Raw genomic sequence first — 11,629 nt, 5'->3', positions numbered from 1 at the left:
AAAAAAAAAAAAAAAAGAATGCCCATGAGATGATCATGTCTTCTTGAACCAATCACTGAACTGATTATGCACCTAGGACCTCTGCCCCTAATTTTGCCCTTAAAAACGCACGTGGGGGTACCAGCAGTTAGCGTAATGGCTATGTCACTGGACTCCCATGCAGTTGATTGTGGTTCGAGTCCCGGACCTGGTGGCTTAACTCACTCCAGGCGTGTGTGCGTGTGCAGCCCAAGATCCTGATAGGAGAATGGAGGAGAAGGGATTGCGGTGTGGCCATCCCCCCTGGAGAGCGATTTCTCGCTTTCTGTCTCTCTGTCTCTCTGTCTCTGTCTTTCTGGGGAGCACACGCACCCTATAGCAAAAAAACACTTAAAAAAAAAAAACCACACATGTGGGGAACATCTTGGGGAGACCGGGTCTTTACAGCATGAGCTGCCCACTCTTCTGGTTTTGTGCTTTGCAATAAAGCTGTACTTTCCTTCGTCACACCATGTGCCTGTGGTTTGGTTTCACAGTGCTTGTGCGAGCAAATCTGATTTGAGTTTGGTAACAATTCCATGAAGTTATCAGGTCCTCCTGGAGATAGCTTTGCTGGTCCTTTGGGATTCTGGTCAAAGTTCATTTCCTCGTTTCAGTTTTTCCTTAATCTTCCCAAGGAGAGAGAGTTCTCCTTTGGGCTTCTGTAGCAGTTTTTACCTCTTGGGTGCTTTATGTTGGCATTTTGTTCTAGTCACCTATGTTTCTCTCCCCGTCCCTGAGGGTAGACTCCTAGAGGGTAGTTAGCCTCCCCTTCATTCAGTATTGGTCACAGTGGGGCCTGTCCAGTAAATGTTCTTTGAATTGTGTGGAGTGTAGACACAAAAATGGAGGTTGTGGGGTTTTTAAGCCTCTTTGCTTAGACTCTCTGGGGTGAAAGGCTTCCAGTCCCCTAGTAAAAGTAGTATTTTCAGGATTCACCCTATTGGACAAGGTGAGTGAAGTTCTGATTTTGCACGCAAAGCATGTAGTTTAGTGTTGCCTATTAGAAGGGGCCCGTCTTTCAGTAGGGTCTGCTTGGTAGCCTTTTGCTGTTGGCCCACTTCATAGGTAGCCTTTGGCCACCTCTGGTTGCCTTTGCCTAGGACACTGGTTAAAACAATTTTTTTTAGAGGTTTTTGCTTTAGGGTGCGAGCGTTCACCAGAGAGAAACAGACAGACACAGTGAGAAGGAAACTGAGAAATCACCTCCTCCTCCTCCCCCCAAGGGCTGATGGCCACAATCCCTTCTCCTCCATCTTTCTTGGGCATGCTCATGTGCCTGGCATGATTTTCAAGTGATCAGGTCTGGGATTTGAACTGAGGTTAGCCATATGGGAATCTAGGGATGTAACTTATATGCCACCTGCTGGTCCCACAGGACACTGATTTTTGGCTAGTCATTTGATTCCAAGATAGCAGGACCACACTGTTGAAGAATTTTGGGTCTTGCAGGCCCACCCCTGCCTCTGCTGCCCTCTTACAAAAATCAAAGGAGGAGCTTTGCGCAGAACTTGCTTGGTTCATCTGAGTTCATCTGTGTGCTGCCTGCCTGCTGGGAGCTAGGAGTGACATGACTGCATGGCTGAGCATGGTGATGAGGCATAGGCATTACTGGACAGCTGGAGCTCTCAACTTCAGGTCAGCTGTGAAGGTCGGGTTAAGCTAGGCATTGATAAGTCCAGACACTTTGTCAGTATTTGAAGATCTTTACATATTCAGATATTTATCCATTTTGACTGTTTTGGTGCTATGAGGTCCCACTTAATTATTTTGCAGTCCTTGCCTTTGGGATTTGCCCAGGCAGCTACATGACGCTATTGGATGCACTGCCTTGTGAGGGCATTCGTTCAGGTAGATCCCCGACCTTGTGCAAGCTCTGCTCTGGCCAACCCCTGTGGTGTTTTTGGTGACTTTGGAACTGAGAGCTAATAAAAAATGGTTTCCTTTAAGTCCAGAAGACAGACATTAATGGGTAAAGTCTTCTGAAGGTAGGAATGGCCCAGCTAGAAACATTTTTAGTGTACCAGTGTGTGGTTGTGGGGACATTATATTTGACTTTTCATTTTAAAATTCTACCTGTTGGTTATATTTTCTAATCTTTTTTGGTTTCAGGTGTAGTATGGTATAACTTTGAAAGACTATATGAATACATGACTAAAGGGCTGACATTGGCCTTTGTCCTGTGGAGAGTGAGGGGTTTTAGCTGTGGCTGTAAGTTTGTCCTGAGGAGCTTCAGAACTTTTCTTTTTCTTAAAAAAGAAAGTTTTTGACCAGCCAGTAGCATAGTGGTTAAAGTAGTTGAATCCCACATGGCCAACTGCACAGTTAGCGTCTGGACCTAGTGGCTTCATAAAACACACCAGGGAGCAAAAGAAAGAAAGACAGTGAGAAAGCACCACCCCCCATCAGCTTCATTCCCCTTTCCTCTGTTATCCTCTTGGGATTTTGGGCTTGTGTGTGTGTGCGTGTGTGCACGTGCATATGCACACATGAGTATACACTCACACACACACACCCCTGGCATGCTCTTTCGGTCACTGGGACCAGACTCAAACTGTGTAGTTGGCCGTGTGGGATCCCTCCGTATTAACTACTATGCTACCTACCCCGTCCCAGCATGGCTGTTTTGGCAAAATTCAAGCCGTAGCAATAGGAGAAGTCAGGAACCATATATTCATATGTGGTAAAGAAGTGTTAAAATGAGGGACCAGCAGATGGTGTAATGGTTATGTTGCTGGACTCCCACATGGCTGACTGTGATTCGAGTCCTGGACATGGTGGCTTGATACTCAGGCTGGGTGCATGTGTGTGTGTGTGTGTGTGTGTGTGTGTGCCCAAAATCCAGAGAGGAGAATGGTTGAGAGGGGATTGCGGTGTGCCCATCCCTCTGAGGGGGGTGATCTCTCACTTTCTGTCTCTCTCTGTCTTGTGTATGTGCCCTATAGCCAAAAACAAAACAACACAAAACCTCTCTTTAAAAAAGAATTTCTAAGAGTTTTTATTTATAGTATAATAATCAGGTGCATCTCAAATAACTCTATTGCATTTCTTTCTTTCTTTCTTTCTTTTTTTTTTTAAGTTTGTTATAGGGCACACATGTTTACTGGAGAGAGACAGAGGGAGGGAAGGAGAGAAAGAAGAAAAGAAAGCATCCCCTAGGGGGACAACTGTGCTGCAAGCTCCTCTACTCTATTCTCTCTGGATTTTGGGCACCTATGCACACACACCTGTTGGATTTTTTAAGCTTCTGGGTCTGGGACTTGAACTGCACAGTTGGCTATGTGGAATCCAACCATCTTAACCACCACACTACCTGGCTGGCCTAAATTGCAATTCTTGGACAAAACTCATTTGCTTTGTTAACAGTTTTCTATAGGTTAAAGTCTAGCTAGAGGGCTGGGGAAGGGTATCTACAGAGTTGTCTAGTAGCCTAGAAGGCAAAAACACACACCCCTGTAGAGTCCAATAATGCAGACAGGTTTCAGCATTCCACTGGAAGGTTGCCTAGTCATTTATTTATTTATTTAAGTTTTTGCTATAGGGTATGTGCGCTCACTGGAGAGAAACAGAGAGGGAAAGTGAGAAATCGCTGCCCCGCCTCCCCCCAGGGAGATGGCCACACTGCAGTCCCATGTCTCCATTTTCCTCTCGAGATTTTAGGCATGCCTGCACATGGCCTGGCGTGTTTTCAAGCCACTGGGTCCGCGAGTCGAACCTTGGAGTCTGCCATGTGAGATCTAGTTGCCTTAACCTCCATGCCACCTGCTGGTCCTCTTCAGTATCTCTTTAGCTCCTTCCAAAGCCCTAAATTTTCCCTTACAGTGTTGACTTTATCTGTAAGTGGAGAGTGGGTATTGTAGGTCATAAGGGATTATTTCGAGATTTGACTTTATGTTAGCATTTATTTAGAAGTCCTTTGGTAGTTGCTTAATCAACACTAGCCGCTGCTTTGATCTTTAGTTGTTTTGCCTTGTACTGCAGGAAGTTGCTTAGGAACTGAGCTCATATTAGTCCCTGATTGTTAGTCCCAGCCTTGTGTTGCTGTTTGTGGTCTAACTGGCTGGCCTGCTTCTAGGTACTGTCCTCCTTTCTTCAGATGGTAGGCTCAGTATGGTGACACCTTTTTCTTGTCCTGTGTACACAGGAAGTGTTCTGTGTCTGTAACAAAGCCTTCCTATTGCAAATGAAGACTACTTCTCATGTTCCTAATTAAGCTTTTGCCCTCCTCTTCCCTTTTCTGTGAGGCAGACTCCGGGAAAATGGGGCCCCTTTGGCGTCAGTTGGACAGATGCTGATATGATCAGGTTACTTCACACCCTTTCTCTTCTGCTGACTTGGGTGGGCCTGATGTGTCCCTGAGGTTTTCTGTGATGCCACCAACTTAAAGGTGCCTATGCTCAGTTTCCTGCCTCCTCAATATTACCTTGTGTGGAAAGGCTTCCCTGAAGCCAGGAGGCCCAGCTTCCCACCCTTACCAGGCTCTGCTGTTTTTCCTAGGGCCTTTTTTTTTTGTTTGTTTACTCCCTTGGGGTTGGTCAGGAAAATCTTTCAGTGTTCATCTGCAGGTCATTTCTGTGGGACTGACTGACGCTGCTGTAAGGTTGCTGCACATTGTAAGCAATTGAGCTGTTCTCTGGTAGAATGAGAGGAAGTAGTGAAGTTGGCAGTGTCGGAAATGAGGGAGGAGGGCTGCTGATTAATTGCCACTGGGCACAAGGATAAAGTACAGCTCCGAGGGTCAGTGGTTATGATTCTGTAAAACAGGCACCTGTGTTGGCAAACTGCTGTTTATGCTCTAGGAAGTGAGCTAAAGAGAGAGTAAAATAATAATAAGTTATTTTTTCTTTCCCTTTTTTTTTTGGCAGAATAACCAAGTGCTGGGAATTGGAAGTGGTTCTACAATTGTCCATGCTGTACAGCGAATAGGTATGTCCTTGGACTGTCCACTGGATGTGTTTTATGTTTGATGTGGGGGAGAGGAAGGAGAGGAAGGGAAGAAGTGGGGTGCAGGATCCGTGCTTGCCTGGCTTGGCTCCGCAGTGCAGAGCTGGGCAGAGGGGCTGCTGCCTGAGGTCAGTTGAGTGTTTCTGCTCTTCTCTGGAGAGGGGGATTCTTGGATCTCTTAACTAACTTTGAGGGATGCCTTTGCTTTTGTTTTCCCTGCTCATCTGGAGGGAGGGAGTTGACTTAGCTAAGGTCCCAACAGAATTTCAGTCATTTTTAAGTTCGTTCTTATATGAATGAGACAGACAGAGGGAGAGGCAGACAGACAGTGCACCCAACAGGGTCATGACACTGATCCACCACCAGTTTCTGCCAGCCCCAGATCATGGGTACACATGTGTCCAGTGTACTCAGTGAGGTCCCAGGATGTGAACCCCAGACCTTCCATGGGAATCATTCTCACAGGGCATTGTGTTACTGCTGTGCCAACATCCAGCTCCCGTAATCTAATCACCTTGATGACATGCATCCCTCAGGGGTCCTGTGTGGGCTTCTGGTCCTCTGGCAAACAAACTAAGGTCAGAGTAGGTTTGCCCAGTCTATGAACCTAGTGTGACTGTGGGCTCCTGCAGCTGGTGCTGACTTGATTCTGAGTGGTGTGTCTCTGCTGAGGAAAGACTCAGGGTTCATCCCCTGTGGCTGTTCAACAGGTTTTGCTGCCCTGGTCTTTGTTTGTAAGAGCACAGCCCAGAGGAGAGGCTTACCTGAATGCAGCTCTCTTCCAGGTGCCAAGGGGCAGGAGCGCTTTGTCATCTAAGAGTGGTTGGATTGCTGGTATGATGGCTTCCGAAGCCTTCTCATTGGCCAAACGGGAAGCTTGGTGTTCTATATCTTTCTACCTTAATTCAGAGTGTGGAGAATTGTAGGGCGCCGGAGTTACTGTGGGTGTCTTAGTAGTGGCATCCAAACCTCCCAAAATGCAGACTAAATGATTAAAAAGACTTGAAATTTTAACAAGACAGTGTGTTACCTTAAGACTTAAAAAATTTTTTAAAGAATTATTTATTTAATTTTATTTATCTTTATTATTATTTTAAATTTGCTAAGGTACAGGGCAAATGCGTTCACCAGAGAGAGACAGAGAGAGGGAGGGAAAGTGAGAAAGCAAGCTGCCAATTCTGGGACTTGGACTGTAGTTGACCATGTGGGGGAGTCTAGTGCCTTAACCACCACACCACCTGCTGGCCCCAAGACTTTTAATTTTAATCAGACTGTCCTGGGACCGGCAGGTGGTGTAGTGGTTGGGGCACTGGACTCCCACATGGCTGACAGTGGAGTCCCAGAACTGGCGGCTTTCTTACTTTCCCTTTCTCTTTGTCTTTCTCCAGTCAAATAAAAAGAAAATAATAATAATAAATAAAATTAAGTCAATTCTTAAAAAAAAAAAATCTCCTGACATTTACAACTCTAAAGCAAATCACTAACCCCCTTTAACATCCTCTGCAACCTACAGATGATTTTTTTTTTTAACCAAATGCAGAAATAAAGCATAGCTTTTCCCTGAAAAGGCAATATAATTTCATAGTTAGGACTATAGATTTAGGCTGCCTGGGATCATATCTTCACTGTGCCACTTGTTAGCTGTGTAACTACCAAGTCAGTTTACCTCTCTGTGTCTGTGATTCCTCATCTGTGAATTGGGAATAATAATTGTAATTTACCTTTCAGTTACCTGGGTTATTAGGATTAGAAGAGGTCCTTGAGCTCTTGAATATTGCCAGCCAGAAGCAGACACTGATGTTGCTCTTTCTGTGGTTAGGCCTGACCTCCCCAGGTATTCCGGTGTCCCTCTCTTCTGATATGTGAAGTGCGGTCACCAGCTTGTTCACCCAGGATGGGGACGCAGAATGAAAGCCTGTCAAGCGGGAGACAGACCTTTCCCTTTTTGTTGGACTTGAGCAAACACATGTGACAAGAAAAATAAAGTGAGGAGAGTGAAAACCACCAATATGGTTTTTGTCTCCACAGCTGAAAGAGTGAAACAAGAGAACCTGAACCTCGTGTGTATCCCCACTTCCTTTCAGGTATGTCCCGCTTTTCATCGTGCATTTCAGCAGCTGCTGCTGAGTCTCCTGGTCCCTGAAGACATGACCTTGTGACTTTGTGCTGTATATCCCAATCATTCTAGCTGAGAGAACTTGGGGCAGGAGAGGAGTTGGCTGACCACGGACTGCTCCTTTGGAGTTGTTCTCTATGCGCTCATGGTTCAGTCAGTGAGTATTTCAGTGCATGTGGAGCTTAGGTGTTGTGGACTATGAAGACGTGACCATGTGGTCTCTATCCTCAAGGAATATTACCCCCATAGGTAGGTGGAAAAACAGGCTGAAAGGGATTAGGTGGTGTGTTACTAACACGCAGTATTTTTAATACTCTTTCATCATGAAGTGTAGGAACTGGTGGACAAAAGCTGTGGAGCAGGTAAACACAGGAAAGATAAAGAGTAGACTTTGGGGAAACCAGCAGTTAGCATAATGGCTGTGTCACCGGACTCCCATGCAGTTGACCGCGGTTCGCGTCCCGGACCCCGTGGGTTAAAACTCACGCCAGGCGCGTGTGCGTGCGTGCCCAAGATCCCGAGAGGAGAATGGAGGAGAAGGGATTGCGGTGTGACCATCCCCCCTGGGGGGTGATTTCTCGCTTTCTGTCTCTATGTCTCTCTCTGTCTGGCGAACGCACGCGTCCTATAGTGAAAAAAAACCTCTCCAAAAAAAGAAAAAAAAAAAAAAGAGTAGACTTCGGCACAGGGAGAGCTATCATCAGATAGGGCCATTCCTTGTTCCTGATGTAACCATCGCAAGGAAGTGTATGTGCTAATTCCTCATTGGATTAGTCAGGGTGATGTGAAGAGGGCAGCAGGTTGGACTTGCGGATTTAGGCTGACAGGTTTGGACTGGTGCTCCTGAGACCTTATGGACTTGGTTTTGTTTTGTTTTTTGGAGAGATTTTTGCTATAAGGTGCTTGCACTCGTCCGAGAGAAGAGACAAGAAAGTGAGAAATCATCCCTCGGGGGGATGACCATACTGTAGTACCTTCTCCATTCTCCTCTTGGTATTCTGGGCTTGCATGCTCATGCACCTAGTGTGAGTTTTAAGCCGCCAGACCCAGGACTTGAGCCTCAGTTGACTACATTGGAGTCCAGCGACATAACCTGCTATTTTTTGTTGTTTTCTTAAAGTAGGAAAAGGGAAGTTTTAATAGGAAAGTGAGGATTTTTAATAGAAAAGAAGTACACCTCCATTCCTGACAGGCATGCAGGTGAGGAGCTGCCGAAGAAGGACAACAGCCTGGGCGTAGTTTTCGACTGCAAAGTTCTCTTAGGAATCCTGATCTTGGAGGCACAGAGTGCTGGTAGCCTGCAGCCAGCTCTGATGAAGGGAGAAAGACGCTAAGGTTCCTCCTAAGCCAGATGGGAGCAGCTGCCAGAGTAGGGAACTGAGGCAGCAATTCCAGGTAGACAGCCTAGGGAATTAGAGTGCTCCCCGCTGGAGCCTCCTTAAAGTTAAGTCTTGGGAACCCTCAAGGTGGGTGTGCTCTCAGGGGACTGAAGACATTACTGTAACTCCTGCTTTGTGCAGCAAGTGAGTGGTTTGGTATTGCTTCATTTGACTTTGAAATTCTGCTCTCTTGAACCCTGGTCAGCCCTGTGGGATCTGGCCTCCTCTGCACAATGCTTAATTGTTATACAGCAGGCTTGCTTTTCTACCCCCTCCCCTCTCCTGCCCCCCCCCCTTGAAAATTTATTTCATTTATTTTGAGAGAGAGAGAGAGAGAAAGAGAGAGAGAGAAAGAAAGATACATACTCTTGATAGAATCCTGCCCTGTCTTAATTTCCCTCCCTCCCAGCCAGCCAAGATCACAGATGCTGGGCACACCCAGTGAGTTCGGTTGATCTGGGTCCGAATCAGGCTTCCCCATATGGCTCCAATGTTACTCAGCGGTGCCCTGCTGTGCCATTGCAGCCAGGACTGCTTGTCCTTCTACTTATCTTTATTTTTCTAACCCTTTCATTGAGCTTTTTTTTTTTTTTTTTAATGTCTATTTCTCTGGAAAATTCTTTTTAGTAGAATCTTGTTTTATGGGTTCAGTTTTTCCCAGTTTTTTGAGAGAGTATATCTGTATGTTTGTTTCTAAAGATTTCTTACATATCTGTTTTCTTTAGTTGCTTTTATCTAGTTTCAGGGACACCTATTATAGTAAAGTTTATCCTTTTTTGTGGCTAATACTGTTTCGATAAGTCATGGTACACCCAATGCAGTCAAAGTGTTGTTGAATTGTTTTGGTCTTTTTAAATCATATATGGCATTTTCTCCTGTCTACTCATTTTGAAGGGGGCGAGCCAAGACGCTGAATAGCCAGCATAGGCAGCCACCTCTCAGGGTGAGGTTGGTCTTCATTCCAGGCTTGTTTGCCATGCCATTATCTTGGGACACTCCTGGTACCAGATGGCTTGTCATTCCTCTGGCAGGTCACATTTCTGTTTTCCCGGGGAGACTGCCTACCTCCTTTTTGGGAGAGGAATGGCTGGCTGCCTGTGTCCTGGGAGCCATGAAGAGGAGCAGAACACACTGCCAGCACTCAGGACATAAGCGAGGTTGTCTTACACTAGCCAGTCTAGACGAGCAGCCTTCTGTCAGTGTGTGGAATCATGAACAGTAATAAATACTTGCTCTTCTAAGCCGCTGAGTTTTGGGGTAGCTTCTATCAGCAAGAACTCACAGGTGGGATACTTCATCCTCAATTGTACTGGACACCCAGCTATAAGATGAGTTTGTTTGACCTTTTCCAGAGAATCAACTTGTGCTGCTGGGAGTAAGGGAGTAGGGGAGGAGGATATGGAGGTCTCATAGGTTCTTGATAGCCCTTCATCCATTCTCTCTTCTTTTTTTTTTGAGAGATTTTTGCTATAGGGCGTGTGCACTTACCAGAGAGACAGAAAGTGAGAAATCACCGCCCAGGGGGGTGGCCATACCACAGTCTCTTCTATTCCATTCTCCTTGAGATTTTGGGCATGCATGCACACATGCCTGGTTTATTTCAAGTCCCTGAGTTTGGGACACAAACCACGACTGATCACTATGCCACCTGCTGCCCCCCCCCCCATTCTTTTTTATAATCCTGCTGTTGTGTCTGTTCTCTGGACACTGATTCCTGAATCTTTGGAAGTTCTTTGTTTGGTTGCTTCTTAGCTTTCTTTAGTACCGGCTTATGATTTCTTTTTTCTTTTTTTTTTTTTGAGAGGAGAGGTTTTTTTGCTATAGGGCACGTGCGCTCGCTCACCAGAAAGACACATTTTCCACCTTTTGGGGCTTTAGTTTCTTCCTCTTCAGATAAGAGAAAGACAAAGAGACAGAAAGCGAGAAACTACCCCCTAGGGGGGATGGCCACACCGCAATCCCTTTTCCTCCATTCTCTTCTCGGGATCTTGGGCACACACGCATACTCACTCGGCCTGAGTTTAAGCCACCGGGGTCTGGAACTCAAACTGTGATCAGCTACATGGGAGTCTAGTGACATAGCCATTACACCAACTGCAGGTCTCTCTCTTTCTTATTTCTGCCTCATAACCGGTCCTCCCCTCTTTGGCAGGGGGATATATTCTAAGACTGAATGGGCCTGAAACCACCAAACTGTGTATGTATATTTATGCGTGTGTGTATTTTTTTTATTTTAAAGACTTTATGCCATGGGGTAAGTGCACTCACTGGGAAGAGAGAGAGAGAAACTACCCCCTAGGGGGATGGCCTCACTATAGTCCCTTCTCTTCCAGTGTCCTCCTGGGATTTTTGGGCATGCATGCAGACGCACCCGCCAGCTTTTTGAAAGCAGGATTTAAACCATGGAGTTGGTCTAGGGGTATCCAATGCCTTAATCACCATGTCACCTGTTGGCCCCTATATTATGTTTTTTAAATATGATAACCAACCAGGGTACCAAGGGTACTAGTGACTAATAGATGGGCAGTGTAGGCAGCATGGACATGCTAGAAAAAGGATGGGTGGGACAGAGTGAGATGGTACAAGATTTCATCATGCTACTTAGATGTTTAAAATTAATGAGTTGTTATTTCTGGAATGTTCTTATTATATATATTTAATTTTTATGCACGGTGATAGGATGTGTCCGTGTGCATGTGAGAGTAAGCAAAAGCACAACCTCCACCAGGTCTGGTCATGCTGCAGTCCGCTTCCTCCAGTCCTCTAGCCCATTGGATCTTGGCACTTGCACATGTGTCTGGCGTGTTGCAGGCTGCCATGTGAGCTTCAGCTTTGCTTGGGTAGCATATTGCCTCTGTGCTATGGAGCCGGCCCCCTTTAGTATTCTTGGTCCACAGTTGAACTTGAGTGACTGAAATGGCAAAAAAGCAAAACGGAAGATATGGGGGGGCTGTTGTACTATTGTCTATTAGTGATCCAACCTTTGAAAGTTTGTTGCTGTTTTCTGTTCTGTAAGGTATTTAAGCCTCTAAGAAAATTTTCTTTATTGTCTTTTTATTTTTTTTGAGAGAGATTTTTGCTATAGGGCACATGTGCTCACTGGAGAGACAGAGACAGAGAGACAGAAAACAAGAAATCGCCCCCAGGGAATGGGCCATAGTACAATCCCTTC

The 11,629-nt window shown here is 45.7% G+C and overlaps 1 protein-coding gene across 1 annotated transcript in view; it reads left to right on the top strand.

Annotated features, from left to right (window-relative positions):
* The window catches only part of RPIA (ribose 5-phosphate isomerase A), a 36,743-nt gene that overhangs the window by 3,350 nt on the left and 21,764 nt on the right, over positions 1-11,629 (top strand). The window contains exons 2-4 of the mRNA XM_027768261.1: positions 4,884-4,944; positions 6,991-7,089; positions 9,603-9,652. Of these exons, the coding sequence (XP_027624062.1) occupies positions 4,884-4,944; positions 6,991-7,089; positions 9,603-9,652 (210 nt within the window). The remainder of the gene's footprint in view (positions 1-4,883; positions 4,945-6,990; positions 7,090-9,602; positions 9,653-11,629) is intronic.

Source organism: Tupaia chinensis, unplaced genomic scaffold (genome assembly GCF_000334495.1).
Source record: "Tupaia chinensis unplaced genomic scaffold, TupChi_1.0 Scaffold145741_1, whole genome shotgun sequence".
Lineage (NCBI taxonomy): Eukaryota > Metazoa > Chordata > Mammalia > Scandentia > Tupaiidae > Tupaia > Tupaia belangeri.
Note: the sequence above shows the minus strand (reverse complement) of the source record. Positions and strands in the feature narration are given on the sequence as shown.